The sequence below is a fragment of the Prenolepis imparis genome, unplaced genomic scaffold, assembly GCF_030444845.1.
Source record: "Prenolepis imparis isolate NDT839.2.m4 unplaced genomic scaffold, iyPreImpa1.0 SCAF_9, whole genome shotgun sequence".
Taxonomy (NCBI): Eukaryota; Metazoa; Arthropoda; class Insecta; order Hymenoptera; family Formicidae; genus Prenolepis; species Prenolepis imparis.
This window is the reverse complement of record NW_028141167.1, coordinates 2,812,851-2,833,968: the sequence shown is the minus strand read 5'-3', so window position 1 is coordinate 2,833,968 and position 21,118 is coordinate 2,812,851. Positions and strand designations below refer to the sequence as shown.

At 38.5% G+C, this 21,118-nt stretch overlaps 2 protein-coding genes across 3 annotated transcripts in view; one reads left to right on the top strand and one right to left on the bottom strand.

The window, feature by feature from the left end:
* The window catches only part of LOC145940548 (uncharacterized), a 282,334-nt gene that overhangs the window by 52,370 nt on the left and 208,846 nt on the right, over window positions 1-21,118 (top strand). The window lies entirely within an intron of this gene.
* The window catches only part of LOC145940546 (uncharacterized), a 223,572-nt gene continuing 202,696 nt past the window's right edge, over window positions 243-21,118 (bottom strand). For both annotated transcript variants that reach the window (XM_083045817.1, XM_083045816.1), the window contains one exon: window positions 243-7,920. In XM_083045817.1, coding sequence (XP_082901943.1) covers window positions 7,606-7,920 — 315 coding nt within the window. In that variant the 3' untranslated portion in view covers window positions 243-7,605. The remainder of the gene's footprint in view (window positions 7,921-21,118) is intronic.

The following is a 21,118-nucleotide window of genomic DNA, read 5'->3' as shown; positions in this document are numbered from 1 at the left end:
ATGTGTCCTCCTGATATATTGTCCTCAAAATAAATTTCTGCGAATTAAAAAGTAGAAATAAAAAAAAAGCAGGAAAATTTCAGTATTTATGTCATTTATCTTATATATTAAATAAAAAAATAAAAAACAGAGAGTTGCTTTAAATCTCATTGAAGCTGTAAGCGCGAAGTTAAGTAAGGTCTTGGATAAGGGAGAAAGAAATGTAAGATTGGTGCATTTACATGATATTCGAAGTCGTGTTTAATTCGTCCAATTTATTTAATATGCTATATCGTAATAATCTTCCTAAGAGAATAAGGATTATAAATCAATCGGTAAATCACAGCTATTTCGACGTGACATAAATCTAGGTGAATCTATGTAGAGACGAGCGAATGATGTAATTTATCGGAGAAATATACGAATATACAATAAATCGTGTAAACGCGTCGACAAAAGTAATACATGTTATCACAGTAAACACAGTAAATAGGTATAGATACTTACTTAGATGTGTCGAGGAAAAGCTAGAAAGAAAAGTGCCGTTCTTTAATAATCATAATATATATCGATATAAGATGTACGTTGTCGTGTAATAACTTCATCGCTCGATTCATCGGTTTAGCAAAAACGTATGGTCTAACCTATAAAATATATCCAATGATATACAATATATATATATATATGTATATATATATATATGTATATATATATATGTACGCGTAAAACACTCCGACAACTTACAGTGGCAATTATTGCAATATATATATATATATGTATATCTATATTTTTTCTTCATATTTATATATATATATAATCTTTGAATTTTCTCTTTTTTTTCGTCAATATATTTATCTTATAATTAATGTTACTTACATAAACGTATATAAACGTCCATGCGTTTCTGTGCATTACACTTTAAACATTTAACTGCCTCACAGGCACGCCGGTACGCGTGTGCACAATTGCACGCATAGTATGCGCTCACATATTTACACACGCGGTTGAAATTTTCTCTCCCCACTCTTCCCCGGAGGTCCTCACATTATGTATGCTTACATTGCACGAAGAATATTTACTGTTCTCGCTTTCTCGCACCATGGTGTATGGTCAATTATCCTAATCGCCGCGCTTAATCGAAATATTTAATTGAGTATTCTCTCCGCATCGCGAGATCGTCTCTCTTATATGCGTACGTAGATACAAGATATTCCATCGGTATCGTTTCTCTTCCTCGTATCTTTTCAATGTGACATGTATTTTACAGAATTTTTTAAAATTATCGACAACGTTTTAATATCGAGTTTAGAGAAATTTTATTCGAAATAAATATTATTTCGATATAATTAAATCTCGATCACTTTTTTCATTCAATTTTTGCTGACAATGAGAGAAAAAATATACTTCACAAATTTAATTTAAAAAAGTTTTTTGAAAAATAGATACGATGGAACATCTTGTGCGCGTCATATATCTTAACTAATATTACTTTAATCTTTCATCGTGATCACGCTATAGTATCCCTAGTACAATTTTTACTTAAGTTGCCATAAACCGCAATAGTGCATCCGTGAGCTTGAAAATACGAAATGCGATAAAGTAGAAGGTGGATTCGTTCGCGTTGGATTTTACTATTCTATTTGACAGATTTTACGTAACCCATATTCTCCTCCTATAGTGTCAATAATTCTATCTACATTAGTTGACCGAAATTATTCGATCGATTTAAACTTACCACGGAGAGCAAGTTAGTACAAATTGATGTAGTTTTGATTATCTGGAAGAAAGTAGAATGAGAGACGTTAATTTCATTTTATTAGAGAGATAGGAAGAGAGAGAAAGTCACCTCGCTTCTTCGGAAAGCTGACAATTCTTAACGCAACGGAGGATAATTGGGGATCTCGAGTTTTCAGAGAAGTTTAATCCAACTCGATCGTAATCCCGCGGCCCTTCCTAACGGACCTTCGCGATCCACGATTACATCGAATGAATACACTACACGTGCTAACGAGATTCGATTGTGGCTCGCGAGGGTGCTCTCTTACAATTACAGGGGGGATTAACATTTGAATTAATTAAATTAATACTTTATCGATTTACATGTTAAACGCTGTATCGCTAAAGGGGGCTCTTTATTTCCTATCTAACGCTCTCGTAGACCGGCAGCGTATGTTTTGTATGTATACTTGTATTGGTACGCACGCGTAATTACATTGTGCTGGTACCCGCAGGGTGTTTGTGTGAAATTTCGATCCGCAAACACAATCGATAACTCGATCGATTATCGAAACTAAAGCTCGTGTAATTTAAACACGCGAAAATATATAAATACGCGAAAGCTGTAAAAATATACGTGGCCCATTTTCTCGGACTTTTTAAGACCGTCGTACTTTGTACGATGCGATCGTGGGATTTGTGTGCGAGTAACGAAAGGAAACGAGAAAACGTGCGAAAGAGAGAGAGAGAGAGAGAGAGAGAGAAAGAGAGAAAGCGCATTCCGAATACGCGAGCTTTTCGTGGGCTTTCGGCGCTCGTCGGTCCATAAAATCGAGGTATCGATCGCCCATACAAAGGGCTATCGCTTTGCTCTTCGATCCACGATTTTATCGGATTCGCCGACACGCTCGGATGAAATTCGGCGAATAGAAGAAAAGTTTACGACTGTTAACCCCTCGAACGATGTGTATGGGAATATGTGGATCTGTAAAAATGGCTTTGCACTTATTCTCTTCTTTCGAGAAGATTGATTTTAATATATGCAATTTTTAGATCTCTCTTCCCTCTGAAGGATTCAGAATTCTTTTTTCTAGACGTAAATGCGATCTTTCTGTCAGCTGATTATGATAAAAACTTTAACGCGGATGTTTTTTTTATTAAATGCTTATCTTAAAAGTTTTATAAAATACTTTTCTCTAATATATATTCCTGAATAATTTCCGTGGCAGTGTTTATTTGGGTGGCAGTTTTCTTGACCAAGATTATACATATTAGAATCTCGATTCAGCTATGCACATCCTTTTTATTTTTATGTTTTTTACATTGAAAGAGATAAATTGAGAAATATGGAAAATCGAAGAATGTTAGAATATATCTTAAGTTGAGATGGCAGTTCTCTGGGTTCAAGATATGAATTTTGTACGAGTTCGTACATTTAATTGACAAACAAGGAAGACGGATCGTAAATTTTCTGGGAAATATTGTTTTGAGCTTTGCTTCATCCGTAAAAATAAGATTGAACAACACACACGAAAAGAGATAAAGTTTCCTCGAGGAATCCGGTAAAGGATTCTACAACGAGACGCAAATTTGCGGGATCCGAGCGGGATCTCGAGGACATTCTTCGCTTGAAGTCTCGCGCGTCTTCGAATTTTGGTGCTCGACAGACTGTAAAATTGAAATATCGATCTGCACTATCAAAATACCTTCGTAGATAAATCTTGTAATTTTTTACTATACGTATTAAAGTTTTCTCTTTTTTTTAAGTCATAGAATTTTGGAAATATTATTATTCTTATCTAATTCTTATTTTTGCAAATAATTATTAATTAGCGCTAGTTCTGAATTTATACTGTGGAAATTCACATGTTTTTTTTAAAGAACGTCGAGAGATATATCTATATAAATTTTATATGTATATGTGAGTAAAATAAACTCTCGATTCACAAAAGTTCAGTTTTGTTCCGCACAACAAAGTGCAAAAAATCTGACACAAAAATTTTGAAGAGAGTAGCTTTTGTCGTCGGAAATCATTTACTGCGTTTAAGTTTACTAGGAATTCATTGAAGTTTCTAAAGAATGTGAAGGATCTAACGGGCAAAAAGATTCCTCGAATCTGCCTCCGGCTTTCGCGATTCGACGGGTCGTAAAATTGGGATATCGATCGATCGTGGAGCAAAGAAAATTCCTATCACTGCCGATTTAGGCATTCACATGAGACCAGCTGCATTTCGCGGCACCAATAACGTTAAGCAAACATAGGTAACTTTCGGTGATGTAACTTATGCTCACGATCGATTGATACTGTTTAAACAATATCATATAATTTTCCCTACGATTCGGATATCATTCTAGAGAATTATTATGCTCGAATTATTTGTATTTGCCAAGTATAAAGATTGATAAAATGCACGTGGAATTATTGATTGGAAATAGAAGACAATAATAATGTTTTGCAGAGGAAATAACATTGCAATTAAATTATTTAATTAGGAAAATAAATCTCGCGATAATATACCTAACATTTGCTTTGATATACATGTAAATTGAGTAAAATAATTCACGAGATTGTGTACAAATTGCTTAATTGGAAAAATTAATCGTGATAATATCGAGTTAGTAGCAAATTGTCCCTGATATGTCTAAATTGTAAAAAATATCATTATTGCATAAATGCGACAGTGGTTGTGAAATTAAATGATCGAACTGCCTTTATTGCTGCAAACTTGAGCTATTTCGATGATTTATCATTAACGAAGCTTCTTGTGTGAGCGCGATAAATCTAGATTCATTCTATCTTCAATCTATCTTTTTTCGGTTTATCTGTGAGAATTTATCATAATTTTTTTACGATTCTTTTGTCGCGCGCATAAATACATCCGATATGTGAAAAGAACGATGCGCGAGATAAGTATTGTTGGCACTTTCATTGGGAATGGATGGGTCTTGGATAGGTGCGCCAAAATGTTTTGTGGATGAATTCCACATATACATTACGCACACAGGTACAAATGATTCGGTCGAACATCATCGCCGGAAGCGACGTTTATGCGCGCGGTAGAGCGTGTCTCTCTCTCTCTCTCTGCCTCGCGAACTCGTAAATTATTACAGCCAATAAATAACGCTCGGGTCGATGAGCGATAGCGATCAAAAGGAAACCGTCTCGTGATATATGCGTATCCTGTGCACCCTGCGGGGGCTGGTTGCTCCTTCCATCTCTTAATCCAAACGTATATGTACGTGTGCGCGTCGGTATGTGTATGTGCGTGATGTTGTATATATGTTAAGCACGTGTTAACGTGTATGTAGGTGTTGTGATATGTGCGGCGAGGCCAGTCGCGTTAATTCTCACGTTTTCACTCGTGCACGCGCTTCAGCATCCATTTATTTCCATTAGTTACTCGCTTTCTTCGAAAGTCGGCCATCTTCGCTTATTCACCATAGTAATTTGCATTTGTCAAGTAAACAGTTGACTGCCAGCGAACGGAATCGATTTGGAGAATGATTTGAGAAAAATTCAATGTACCCTTCATTCTCATTTTATCACTAAACTTTGTGCAAATTTAAATGAGATAGTAAAAGGATCTCGTGACAAAATCCTGTCCCATAAATTTGTCGAAAAAAAAAAACATTCACAACGAGATAAGGAATTTATACAATAGATACTTTCAAGAAGTAAGAGAGAATCAGAGACGGAGATGGCCACTTTAGGAGACAAAAGCACGCGAGTCATATCTTAGATACTATATAATATCACACCTACTTTCATTCTTGAAGTCAAACTTAGCGTCTCCGCCTGGATCACACACAATGTTTCTCTTTGCTCGTTCTGCTGCATTTTTTCCCCCTTGTTTTTTCGTACGAGCTCTGTTTCACTTTCTCTGTGTATCGCACTTGCTCTCTCACTCGCATTCTTTTACTTTCCTGTCACGCTTGCTCTTCTTTTTGTAGCGTCCTCTCTGAAGAGAGAGAGCGGTCGAATGGACCGCCTCTCTCTCTCTCTCTCTTGCAGAATCCTCTCTTAGGATTTTCCTCTTTACTTCATGCTCGTACGCCCGTGCTCGCTTCTCGCGACCAAACGCTTTCTGCCGTCAGCGACGAAATACACATGAAACTACACAACTGAACCGGGCTAGAATCCGGCAGAGTGAAAATCGTCGGATTCGTCGGATGATCGTACGTGACGCGTTCGCCGAAATATTTCGCCCAATTGTGCATCCATGCGGAAAATGTTATGCAGGCTTTACGACCGTATAAAAATATTGTTTCTTTGAAACAATAATCACGCGTATTGAAAAATAACTTTATTCGCAAATATGGAAAATATATCGTATTTACCGTGACTGATTAAATTTTTTAAAGTCTGAAAAGAAAAATTCAATTAAAAGTTGTTAATTAAAAAATCTTTGGCCGAATGAATTTCGCCCTGATGTTAAAATATTGATATACTGATTTTAAATTCGACATTATATGTTTTCGTTACGGGTATAGCTATGGTTGAATTTTCGATGCTCGAATCATTATTCACGTCGTATCAACAGTGTACAAATTGTTTTTGTCGAAATAATCGAGAATTTAAACTTTTACGTGATCGTATATCGTATATAACGGGGAGGGAGCCTCTCTTTCAATAAAATTATTCGTATCTCTATATATAAATGCAAGCGCGCTCGCGAATTTTGCAATGCCAGATTAATATCCGAATTATTAATCTCGTTTTTGTTAGTACCTCGCCGCGGTAAATCCATTTATTGATTTATACGTAATTCGCAGGCGTGTTTCGTAGTTGTGCGGCGACTTATATGTGTTTCAGTAGTTAATCTCACGCGTGTCGTAAAACGGAATTTGCACGCGCTGCGCCAGAATTTATATCTCCGCGGTACAACGTGCATGCTGTATGAAGTACGTACAGTTAGTTCTGTCTAAACCCCACGACGGTAATTGTCGGAGTAAAGTAGAATAAACTCTATTACGAAAATAGAGTAAAATACGAATTGAGCGTGACTTTTCAAAAATTTGCGCGCAGACGAAATTTTATATGTATAGATATCGGGAACTTGGATAACTTTCTGACAAATGTAAGAGAAAATAGAGGAGATTAAGAATTAAATCTGGAAACTTAAATTGTCGAGGTATCATTGATCGTTATTATTATTCGACAACTTTGCGTTCGCTCTATCTGACTCGCGACATTTGCTATTAGCAGTAAAACTTAAAACTCGAATGAAAAGTTAATGACGACTATGGGCCGTAATCGAGGAGAACTTTAAAGAGTCTTCCAGATCTGGAACTCGTTAAAAGGATCGGGAGTTAAATATGATAAGGAGAAATCGAAGAGAGAGAGAGAGAGACAGAAACCGCAAAAATTACGGGGAAACTTTTGGTTAAGTATCGGCCTAATGGGAAATACTGATCTAGGAAGTCGCTTCAAATATGTAACAAATTTTCCATCTACAAAATTTACGTCGCAATAATATCGATCTCTCTCGACTCTTTATACGAATCGATAAATCAAATATAACAATAATCAACATAATAATATAAAACAAAATAATAATTAATATATTTGTAAATCAATTAAATAATTAATATGTATATAATAATTAATAGGAATTTATTCTTTCATCACGATCACATCTCAATGAGATTTTCATCTTCTATGTGTTTCTTTTAAAGAATTTGTCGGTGATGGTGTATCGTCGCGGAGCGCGTTTAGATCGAGAGCGAGCCGGTCGATCGATTAATCATCGAGTGTATCGTCGCTTAATAGCTAAGTCTAACTTTGTATATACGTAAGGATCGGACAACTGACACTGAACCCGCCGCGCGTTCCTGAAGCGATCGCGCACGCGCGCTGCAACGTGATTTCCGTTCGTGGAGGCCGACTCACGCGAGGAGAAAACCGGTAGGTCACGTCGTGAGCAGGACGAGGGCGAGAATCGCCGTCAACAGTTTGGCTAGGAGGCCGGTGCGGATGCTGCGCGCGGCCGCATGCATATGATCACCGGCGCTGAGCCTCTGATTGTTTACGTATGCCATCTGAACCTTGCGCTCGGCCTCGTACTTGCGTGAGCCCACCTCGGCGATGCATTCGACCTTCACCAGTTTGCCGTCACCCATGAAATGCCGGAGTTCAGCCTCCAATCGTAGTCCCAGACTGTTCGGGATGCCCCCGCTGCTCATGGGCGCCAATGGCGGATGCTGGACAGTGTTCTCGCGAGGTACCTGCAACAAAAAAAAATAAATCCCTGATGTTAATTTATATATCGAAAAGTTTTTCTATCCATTTAGTCATATAATTAAATTAAAAAGAGATTAAAAATTCTGGAATTGTTACGATCTGCTTCGATTATTCTCTTTTACATATTTGTGCGATCACGATTTCGATAGTTTTTGAATTTAAATATTACCCTTTCTTCGTTGTACACTAGGAGTCGTACTACGTGGTCGTTAAATATACACGCGTAATGGTAAAAAATAAAAGGAAAATTTCGCTGCAAGTCGACACCCTGCGAATCGTTTGTTACGTGCCGGGTTACAAGAAAAGAAAAGCCGCGGCCGGGCGGCGCAGCCGCGGATGAGAAACGAGTTCGCTGAAATTTTTGTCTCGCGGGTTGTTAAAGGCGAGAGCCTCAGGCCGAGAGACGATGAGAGGGTGAGAGAAAATCGAGCCACGTCCGCTTTAATTTCCGACGGCTGGAATAAAATTCGCGTGTTAGATCATTTCTCGTTTCGTTAACCGAATTTTTTCAGATATTATTTGCGACTTCCTATTTTACACGCCGCATTGTTCCTCGCAGCCAACCATCGGGCCATTGTGTAACGTGAAAAAAAAATGATTGCTCGAAATTCCGCTTTGTCTCGGGTTTTCTGACGCGTATATAGGTGTCGCAGAAAATCTCACATTAATGTTTTTAAGAATTAACGTCGAATATCTCGGTAATTGCATCTTGACTATCGAGGCTCTGATACAAAAGAGATACAAAGCCTCTCATTTATCAATAATTAAAATTCTCGACCTCTTTCTCGTCGTGTAATTAAAATATTTACATCTTAAATTCCTACTCACGATTTTCTTTCAATTCTGTTGATGAACGAACTTTCATCAACCGGAAGTTGGCTTTCCGCGGTTCGTTGTTCCAATACGACGAACAATATTGTTTAGAGAGGGGAGTTTCGGAAGAACTTGTGGACAGATCATAGGATCGTTCGAGTAGTATGGAAAGCGCATACATATGCAATGGACGATCAGCGGGCGTTTGGCTTTAAGCGTTTGACGTTAACCATAAGCCGTGCTACAAACCATGTAACTAATCGAACTACATAGCATACTGGACCGAGCCAAACTATCGTCCTCGCTTTGTGGTCGAGGATCCCCGACTCCGAAGTTAAAGCCTTAGTCCATGGAGAACTACTGTGGGTAGATAATGCTCAGGTTCGGACCGTCTTACTTACCAATAACTTCCGCATACTGAAGCCGAGAATAATGGACGCCGCGTGACTCGAAATTCTCGTATGAAGCAGTCGGTCGTTGAGCAAACAATCGCGTTGCATTATTAGCCGCGCAATAACCCCCGTAAATAGAACGAAAGAAAATTATATCCGACGGACGGTATTTTCAAAATAGCTCTGGAATAGGTACACCGTCGAGATTGATAGTAACGAGGTAGGAAAAGAAAAATAAAAAATAAAAATTTATCGAAACATGCGCCGCACTGCAAAAAGCGGTCACCACACTGTTTCCCGTCTTTGTTTCCTCGAAATGTCAGTTTTGTGTTAGGTGCACTTTACCGCGCTCGTGTTCATACTGGGATTCGTATCGGGTTTGTTGATGCATTACAGCGTTTTGTATTTTGCATTTTGCGCAACGTCGCCCATATACGTGTGTGTCTAATGCGTGATATGGTAGAGAATTTGAACAAATGCGTGGCAAAGCGTGGCTGGTTCAATCGAATTTATTGGCCAGTATCTTTTTGATTTATTCGTTATTACGTTTTATTGCAATATCTAGCTTTCGAAGCTTTTTGGGAGAGAGGGGAGAATGCGTTGCATTTCGCGAACGCGTAATAACTATATATATTTAGAATACATTTACAATGTGTAACATGCAGAGTTATAAATTTCACCCTCCTATTAGCTCGCTTTTATGCGTGTATTTATATTCTGGAAGTGCAATAGTTTCGCGAATATTTTTCAGCTCTCAAATAAATTAATATAACACACACATATAATAAACTAATAATAAACGGATTTATTATTATATAAGCGTATTCTGATTATACCTGTACATTATTTACAATTTCCATTTTATTTTATACGTGTGCGGAAGTTAGCCTTTTTCCGGCGCTAATTACCGCGCTAAATATAGTATCGTTTAATTAAATTCGCATCTGGAGCGCGTTAAAATTTCACCGACATAATTTACGGGCGAGACGTATCGCGGAAAAGTGTGCCGGCGCTAATTACCCAGATCCTTTCATCCAATCGCGGGGGACACCGGGGCTTAATTTCGGAAGGATGCGATTATTTCCGCGGGAATCGGAATCCGCCGACTCTCCGTCCGATTATCGGACGCTGGAACTTCCGCGCTCGAGCGAAGACGCCAATAATGTAATTGGCAATAGATCTCGTCGGGCGCGGCGGTTCTCCATAAACCTTCAGAAGGCAGTTATATCGGCGACGGCGGTTAATCGTCGGGCTATGCTGGCTGGCGATATTTCAAGGGCGTTGTCGAGGCCGCATCGGCGACGATTGGCCGACGTCATATCGCCATGATTTATGCACGTCCGTACGGATATACCGGAAGATCATTGTTCGTCGTCGTTCGCGCACCTTCCCCCCCGTTCGTCGCACATTGTGCACTGTCTTTTCACCCCGTTTCGTCCCCTCGCGCGAACAATGTTTGCCGCGGGCCCGCGGGCCCCCGGCCCTAAGGCCGATTTGCTCGCAATTTCTGAAGGATCCATTGTTCGATCGCCGATCGTGACCGGAATTTCGCTTGGGCGGCCGCGCTCGCGACAATGGGGTACGATTGGGAAACCGTACGTGTGTGTAATATGCATTCCCGCGTCACGAGAGGTAACACTCTCTCGCATACCGAGAATTTTCGAATCGCGCTTTCCTCAGACGCATATCTGAAATTATCATACGTAATAGGGAGAGAGAAAACGGGTAGTTTTTTAAATGCATCTTTCATCATTACGTATTATTATGTATACATACATGTATACAGCTTTAGAGTAGAAAATGTAGAATTAATTTTTTCTTACTTAACAATTTCTATTATATTTTTTAAACAATATTAAATATCAAAATTAAAAAATCACAATTAAAATTAACGCCATTTTTGCAATCAGAGAAAGATTTAGTGTAACTGTGTCAATATTGCAAAAGAATCCTTTATTGTAATATTAGAAATATTTTATATGCATGAAAATGTACATTGTTAGTGCTTGGACTAATAATGATGAAAGAAAAATGTAGTTTATGTCGATCTCATTTGTTCACATTTCTAGCTAGTGTAAACGGCAACTTTCAGTAACGATAAAAGTACACGAGAATAATGAAGCCTGCGGTACCATGTGGATCGTAAGCGTATAATTATATTTTTTGAAATAATTTCTTTCACTCGCCGGCTGGTTAAGAACAGTGTAAATCCTCATTTCCGGTACGAACATTGGTACGCATACTGCACGTGTAAAGCGCGTATATTTTTTAAACAAAGTTCCTTTTGCAAATTATATCCACAGAAATATTTTGCAGTTTAATTATGTACCGTAATTCTGTAATAAAAGTTGCGAAAGCGTTACAACGACGTATGTAGAGTACAACTGTAAATGAAACATTTAGAATGTTTAGAAATTGCCCTAAATGAAATTAACCATTTTCGTTGCTCCTCGAATCTTAATCTTTATTTACGGAATTGCGCTCGCGCAACAAACTCATGAAAATAATATTAGCATAAACTTCTCACTTGTTGTAAACGAAGATTTCTCGTCGTATCACTTTACAAGGCGTCGAGGCTGCCTTGGCGTTTGCCTCGCGCGAGGCCCCCTCAAGAAAATAATGTAACTCCACCGTGACATCGTTTCGGACGGCTTACATGATACGAGGGGGAAGGCAAAGAGATAGAATTCAAAACAACGGTGGAAAAGGCTCTGCGCCTTGGGATACAGCTTGGCGCTCTCATGGCGCTCTCGACGTTGAAACAACGTTTCCGTAATATCTGCTTTAACGGCGCCTCCGGGTTACATTGCATGAATTGCAACGGTTTTCTTTCGGTTGCTTTGTATGCTCGCGTTTCTTAATGCCAACCTGGCGTTTGCGAGAATAATCTAGACTTTATATGAGCACACGCCCGATGGGACTCGTGTAACAAAGATCGTACGTCCGTTGTCGAGAGATATGAATCAAAATCTGAAATGCATCGCGATGCAAACCTGCGCGCAAAGACTGCACGTTAGAATTAATTGTCAAATTCGAGCTGCGATTAATTCTTTACAATCTTTTAGAAAGAAACAAATAATTAAAATAATTAATATAACTATACTAATAATTCAAATCATTAATTTTTATACTAATAATTAGCCTTTTATTTATAAAGAAAAAAATCAAATAACATTTCTCCTCGTTTCTAATGATTCGATTTCCCGTTTACGCAAACAGGTTACAATCGCGTGTCGCGATGTTAAAAGGATTATCTGAGATTGATCTTCGCACGATAATGGCTGCGTTTCGCCGTTTTCATTAAAGCCGGCATTCATTACTCGGGCGCGAACCGAACGGCGGTATCGGGTCGCCCGAGACATTTGTCTCGCAGAAGCGAATAACAATCGCTTCTGAATGGTAATTCGTGGATGCTCCTGATATCGCTGATTTACGCGAGGGATGGGCGTTATGGGCGATATTGAATCAAATTTACGAGTAACGAGAGCCGCGCGGAGACTCGTGCCTTCTAAATCCGCGAAATGTCATCTTGCGGCGCCAGCGCCGGAGCCATCGTCGTAACGAGCGCGTGTTGCTCTTCTCTCAGGGCTTGATGAATTATATACATGCCGACTGGCACGCCCGGGGCTTTGTCATTCTAATGGGACATCGATGGATTTTTATGGAACGGCAACATATCGATGATCCATTTCGATGAGCTTAGAAATTTCTTGATTGGACGCGCCATCGACAGCCGTTATAGATGAATTTGCTAACACGTTGATATTTATAAAAAATATTGAACTCATATTTCTCCTCTTGTCTCATATAAGTTTTTAAATTTCATTAATGTGAAATGGAAAATCTCTAAGTTACTTGGGAAAAGGCTGATTTTATAATACGATATTGTTTCGCTCGGTATATGTATAAGGGTATTAGTGGCACAATTTGTAGGTATCCGAATGATAAGATAAAGCTCTTCCTTTGAATTTTACGAGACGTCTTTTTAGGCCAGGCCACTGATATGGATGAGATTATCGATTAAGCGCGCAAACCTTTCAGAAGTTCTTTGAGCCGCAAACCCCTTTCGTAAGAAGCTAGTAATGAAACGTCCGTTCTCGTTAAGCTAGCTGGTGGCAAATTCACTTACTGGACTCCTGGAGAGCTGGAATTGCGCACAAAATCCAATATAGGTTTTTGTCATTGAAGAAAAAGTACTTTTGTCTCTCCGAGACTCGAAAGCGTCGCGGAAAATATTATTCGAAAGATCCGCTAAATTGCAACGTCTGGAAACTGAGCCGTTTAATTTTCAGATAAAAATCCAGTTTTCAAACCGTATATATCCGTTTTTCCTCTGAAATAGGAATATAATTCGCATGGATCGATTTTAACAAGACTTTACGCCACTTTGAAACGTATAACGTAGTTATGAGAAAGAAATTGCATTACGAGAGCGCGATGCACAGCGCGCATTAATCACGGGAGCCAGCAATTGCGCCCTGCGATTGAAATTACCTTCGTCGCGAAATGGACGGGGTAAAGTCTCATCGTCGGAAGTCTCGTTTTGTCGCCTGCGGCTGTTTCGTTTCGCAATCACGTTTAAACGCCGACGATTTTTCGTCTTAACGCCGCATTCTAACTTTGCGCATCCAGTAGTAGCCCGGAGCCCGCGATTCTTAAACTATTTTGCATGAAATTAGACCTTTCACAGTTATCAAGCGACCGAGTAGTTCATTTTCTTAAATACGTAAGAAAAGCATGAAGATTGATTTGCTCTTAAGTTAAGTTTTGTTTCTACTTAATCATTTTTAAGCTACTTTTTTTAGGGTTTTTAAATATTAAATTGTGGTTTCCGAAATTTTTTTTATTTAAAACGCTATGTATACAAAAAAGGACATTGAATATTATTATTTATATATCACTCTGCAATTGACAATCTATATTAGTAGAAATAATAAATAATTTATTTTTCATTTATTTTATAATAATTTATATTATATATATTTTATTATTTATAATATATTATATTATAATAATTTATTTTATAATAACAACATTAATAAACAAATATGCGCGATATTAAGAGAGTAATATAAATGATATAACGGATAATAAATATATCCATTAATAATAAGGAATTGCGTTTGCTTTATTGCGAGATTCATCAGCGTCTCGGAGAAAATTCGCGCTCGGGCAGGCAACTGGAAGAAAGTCGCGTAGGAGAATGTCGCGGCCGCGCGAGATAAATCTCGTGGCGTTTACAAAGTTGCGCGCGCGCGTCTCGCGAATGCATAAGATATTCGTCCGCTTCATCCTTCGGACTTTCTCTCCTGCTTTACGCGAGGCGCCTCTCAAATCGGCGAGGACGCCCCGGTGCTTTGTTATCGGCGTGTTTTCCCTGTTTTCCCACGAAACTTTTTCCCCTGCGCAATTTGCTGGCGACAATGTAGCCCTGCCACAGGATTCGCCTGCAGGCTCTTCGCTTGCAGTATCTCTTTTCCTATATATCTTTTATCGTTCTCTCTATTTTTTTCTTTAATGCCAAACTTATCTTTCGCGCGCATTATCCTGTTCTGCTGTCTACTTTCTGTTTCATTTCGGGTGTTACAACTTAATATTTTTTTATTGTTTTCTTTTTTTGTCTCGAAATTATATACTCGAGGAATATTGCGCTCATTCTCTCTTAAGACCTCGTTGTTAACAAGAAAATGTAGAATACATGGCAAGGAAAGACGTTGAGGATGTCGGCGTAATGTTTGCTTTCGTTTATGTTTACATAATCGAGTTTTCTTCATACTGCGAAATGAATGTTGATCGAGGATAATATTCTATCCTTCATTTCTCTATACATTTTCGACATAAGTAAAAATTTCATTCCATTTTTTATTCCATCTGATTATTAAAGCTGGGTCTTTTTTCGTCTTGTCATTTATACATATTGTCTCTATTAGAGATACGCATTTTCATGCATTGTATGCATTCATTAAAGTTATAGAATATATTTTGCATATATATTAACGCATTTTGAAATTCAACCGAATAAGGACATGCATAACACATATATCGCAGACACACATATATATATATATATATATATCGAAAACGTATTACCTTATTTCTCGAATGGCTCTTTGCGATGATCAATTTTAACGACTACGGAGCATGTCTTTCCAAATCTTTCTAGCCCATTTCCGCTCTTTCTTTCAGATCTCGTATCTGCATACGAAAAATGTATTTGCCTCGCTTTATATCCGTCTTCCGCTCGTGAATAAAAATGCGAATCATTTTTCGCTCGCTTAGTACCGCTCGCGCGAACTCGCAGGTTCACCGGTAAAATATACGCCAAGTATATCGTCGCTTCCGCCATTTTTTCTGTTTCCTCCGAATAGTCTCTTTGATTATCCACTTTGCAACGTATATTCGTTATTTGCAGATTCCTCTTTTTACGTATTTTTTTTATCCCTTATTCGTATATCGCCTTCATTTACTTTTGCATATCAATTTATCTCAGCGTATTTTCAGAATCAATCTTATATCGTTTCCGTATATATTAGCTTCAATTATTTTTCTACAAAATGCAATTTTATTTTTTATTCAGATTATATAACGCGCACGATTTTCTTTCAGATTATAAATTATCATTTATAATGATTCACATAGAGAGATTATTATTTTACATATATTTTATTATTTTACAGAGATTTTTTGTGTGACATTTTCGTTTTATTTGTATTACTTTCTTCAGTTTATATTTCAAATTGTTTCATTTTCTTGCATTTCTTCCTTTCAAGATACTTGTTCCGCGACTATACTTTCCTTTTAATAAACTCCACTAACTTTTAATAAAATCCACTATGCGGATACATCGTTTTTTCGCATATGATCGCATCCGTTTTCATTTCCTTGGAACTTCCGCGCTTGTCTCCCGACTTTCTTCTGGCTTAGTTTCAGTTTCGCACGCTTCTGGTCTTTATTTACTTCACGGCGCGACAGGGAGAAACGCAACTTTCTCGCTCCTTTCGTCGTCCGGTTACTAAACGACGTCGCGAATCGAAGCCGCGCGTGACTCTTCTCCGTCGCGTCTCGTTGATTACTCGCTAAAAGTTACCGTGATTCTCTCTTCCCAAGTCTCTCGCCCTCGATATCCTACGGCGAGATTTAATTTTCTCTCTTCTCTTGAATAGTCGCTGGCGGTAGCGCACTGTGGTTTCTACTAAAGATTTGTCTCTCGTGCTTGCCGAGAGCCCCTCGTCTTCTCTCCGTCTCAACGAGCTTTTGTCGTGCGGTCGTTCTATCCCATTCGTTTGATCTCGGTATCTTTGCAGTTTCCTCCGCAGTCTTGTTCTCCATCTCCTGGTTCCTTTCTCTGTCTCTCTCTCCCTTTCTCTTTCTCTCCTCCTCTCTATTATCCCTTTATCTATCTATCTATCTATCTATTTCTGTCTTTCTTTCTCTTTCTGACGTCTGCTTCCCTCTTTTCTTCGGTTCTCGTCACGTCGGCAGAGATTAAGTGGTCGAGTTGGCCTGAACCCAACATGGATTCAGTCCGAGCTCAACCTGGACCATCGAGAGTACCATCAAGGATACTATTGGCCTAGACTCGAGAATGGTTCTCTTTAGGCTGGATATAAAAAAATTTTAATTTTAGATAAAAAATAACAGCGCGCCAGGTATTACAATGATAAAATTATTTAAAAGAAATTATGATTTTGTTTTAGAGAAAAAATTAAAACAAACAAATATATTTATTATATCTATATTTTTTCTCCTTCAGTCTCTTCCGCCGAGATTTATACTTAATGATATTATTTCGTGTCTTTGTTACATTGTACAAAAGATCTTTGTTTCTTTGCTTCCTTATTCATAATCACAATACGCCAATAGTTTTGTAGCGATAATATTGACCCTGCCTTTATATCTAATCTCCTCAACATTGTCGGGATCCTCTCTCTCTTTCTCGTTGTCGTCCATTCCACAGAGCACAAGACTTGATTTTTCTGCTTCTCTTTTCCTCAAGGTTTTCATTCCAGGAACAAAGATTAAGTGGTGAAGCGGCTACGCGGACAATCCACCGAGTTTTGTGTGTTATTGAGTCTTCGTTTTCGCTTCTCTTCTCTCTCTCTCTTTCTCTTCTACTTGGCTTTCATTTCCTCCGTTTCTTGCAATTGCTTTTGTTATCTGTTACAGACCTGTCATAAAAAAATAACGCTACCTATCCGGCGTTTTTCTGCCATCTTTTCTTCTCGCGACATACATATGTATATTTATAATTAGATTAGCAGCATGAATGCAAAAATTATAATTAAAGAAACACTTTCATGTTATCAGTATCGAAAACACTTAGAGAATTCTTCTAAAAGCGCAATTTAAATAAACGGATTTTAAATTTCAGTTTTACAATTGCTTGTAATAATTTTTTCTCTAATTCTATCAAATCCTGTGATAAATCTACGTATATAAAGATGCTTATATATCATAGAGTTAATACTCATCTTTTAGCATTGTGATTTACGTCGATAAAAAAAAAATAATCAATCGATATCCGTTCGTCGAGCGACTTTTTCTCACCGTTTTTCCACGCTCATTTCGCAAATGCTCCGTACAACTTCGGCTTCTTCTTTCTCTCTCTTTCACCTGTTCACGGTTTTTATTGCCACGGCAAAGATTAAGTGGCAGAACGGCAGCGACGATCCGTACTTTGTGCATTACCGGGCTCTTCCGCATTCTCTTTTTTCTCTCTCTCTCTCTCTTTCCTCTACTTTCTTTTTCTATCTTTCCTCTTACCTTTCGCTTCCTTAGCATCAGCTTTTATCCTCTCCGCCCCATTCTCTCTAGCGCCGGAAGAATCGGCCGGAATCTCCCAGTGCGAAGCGCGTGATAGGCGTGCACGATTTCTTTCCCTTGCCCGGATTGTAATCCAGGGTTTTGTCTCGCATGCGAATTCAAAGCCTGACAAAGCACAACTTTGCGGAAACTTTGTAGACTCGTTATGAGGGAACTCGGATTTCCCAAACGCGAAGAGACGCATTTCTCGCGTCCGCGTCTCTTCCACTTCCGCGATTATGCGCTTGGTTGCGTTGTGTTGCCGTTATATTCTCTCTCTTCGCGTTTCAAGCAATATAATTATTTTTGACGTATACCACAACTTTATCAAAACTCTCGTATAATAGTGCATCGAATACGGGGGACGAGACTTCCTATTCGGAAATCTCGCTTTGTAAAGATTATATCGATATATATATATATATATATATATATATATATATATATCGAGGATTGATTTAATCCTTTATAATTCTGTCGATATATCGATGGCTTGATGTTGGAACAACTCTGTTAAGCTTTTCAGTTCAGTCTTTGTCTGCAATTGAGGGAGAGAACGGGATAGTTTGGAATACCTTTTGTATCAGCTCATGCCGCGACTAATTTGTATATCCATATAGCGAATCGGCCGCATTTCATTGGTCGCGATTATCGATAACGTCGTCGACAACGTTAATTACAACGAAATAACAGATACCGTCGCCCGGCTGATTCAAAGGCTTGCCGAGTATTTGAATAATCCGCCCCTGTGCTCTCATTCTCTCTCCAGTCTCCTCCCTTTGATTGGCCAGACGCGCTAATCGTATCTCGCGAATTCTGTTATTAATCGCGGCGCGCGTCAGCGCAGCCTAATTGCAAAACTCAAAACTGACATTATCAAAGCGAAGCCCTGGTGCCGACAAATCAATCACGTCACTAATATCGCGCTCGCGCGATTCGCTTATATATGCTCTATAATTTTGCGTGCGGCTCGTATTAACAGTTCTATTCAGCATTTTCCCCTGTCTCTCTCTCGTGTTTTCTCTTTCATTCATTATATCATTTCTACTGTTCATCTCACGCCTCTGTACATGTTCATTTCCTCTCTCTCTCTAAAAAAACATCCGCTCGCTCTAAATATACGCGATGTGCGAACACGCGTATATGTTTGATGAGTCGCTTGCCACGACATGACACACTGCATAATTCATCCGCATGCGCCATTTGCGCGATGGTCAGACGGCTTGACGTACTGGTTGAATTTTGATTCACAGAGGCTAGAGACTTGATGGGGGATCGCCACTTCATGGCGATGTCGCCGGATGAAGCTCGATATCTAATCCTGCAAAGCGTATCACTGCGGATTTAGGGACTTGGCTGGCCATCCTTCCAGCGATATCTCTCTCGAAACGCTGTTGTTACAACAAAATATATCATATGTCGTAAACTGTAGCAGAATTGTCACATAATTGCTACCGTACAAAAAAATTGTAGAGAATATAACAAACGAGTTAAATAATTTAGTAATTTTTTTTTATTCTTATAATTTTGTTTAGCCGAATTTTTCATTAAAGAAATTTTTATAATACATTGATAGCTATCTATCATATGTATAAGATTGGATTTTTTCCTCAACAGAACAACAATGTCTTTTTGACGCGACATCAGGTATATCGTAAATCAGTCGGAGACGAAATTTTTGAGCCCCATAAAATGTCGGTGCGTCGCGATCGTATGCTCGAGATCTCAACGAGATTCATCTGGTTTTTTGCGATTGCGACCAGGGAGATCAAGATTTTTACTCGAGGAGGAGATGCACGAGACAGAGAGAATCGGGAGAATTGAAGTATGGATAAAGGAAATAGGAGAAGAGACGAAAGGGGGTTTATGGTACTTTGCGAGCTCGTGCTTCGATCAATGATGCTTTAAAGCTTATAAATCCGCGGCGGCAGTCGGCCAGCTTCGTTTTATCGTCGATTTTAAACGTAAGTGCCTGCCGTACGCGTTTCGCACAAACACGAAGTCCCGAGGCTGAACGTCGCCCCGTCGATCTCTTGATCCCGCTTGGAATATCTTTATCTGGAATATCTTGAACGCAGCGCGCGTTTCTTCCGCGTTGATCTATCGATCCGCGTGTACGTATGACGGATGCGGTAATAGTTTGCACGAGTCAACGCGAACGCGACTAAAATTAAGGCATTTATCGCGATTACGACCTCGTGGCGTGTCGAAATGTCATTAAACTTTATGTGACAACATTATTCGAATCGTAAAGACATTTTGTAGCGTGTTTAAGCATAGATTATCGGTGCTGCGCGATGAATTCTATTCGTAAAATTATATTTCTCTTATTTTTTATTATAATATTAATATATATTATATATTATATATATATATATATATATATATATATATATTAGCGGGATTTTCTCAATCTCTGAGACTACAGATTGCTAAGAGCGAATGACACGTCGGCACGATAAAAATTCTTGTAAATTAAACTCGACAAACCATCGAGCTTTCCGGGCAAAATTATATTTTGCTACCTATATCTTTACGATTCTTGAATCAGTCAGCGGCAGTGTTTGAATCGCAATGGTTTCGATGTCGAATACACGTAGCGAGTACGTATATTAAGAGGGACAATATTCGGAACGCGAATACGCGTTTTTCATCCTCTTTTTTTGTCGCAGACAAAAATAATACGCCCGTCGCATGATGCGACCGTAATCCAACCCGTTTTTTGTGTCATTGAAAATACATGATGACGTCGCAGATAAAATTTCGCTTCGATAATCCGTTCACAAGCGAGGCGAAACTCTGCCAGGCGTGTCGACGAATTACTCGGAATATTAAACCTCACTTTTTTATAGCGGTTCTATTTTCAACAATTAAATTTTTTCCCTCCCCCGAACGTATATATTCGTTAAATTCATAGCGGAATGTTTGTGGCGTTCTTAAAATTGCAGAGAAGCGCAGACGTATATCATTCGTACCTAAAAATACAAAAATATAAAAAAAGTGTCAAAAAATTTATTATTTAATTATTTTTAAATAAATTAATTTTACATTAAAAACAAATTCATTTTTAATGAATGTGACACGGTTCTCATTTATTATTAAATTATTACGAGATCTTTTAAATTTTTTACACATATCTCGCGATCTCCATTTTAGAAAAATAATCAATTAATAG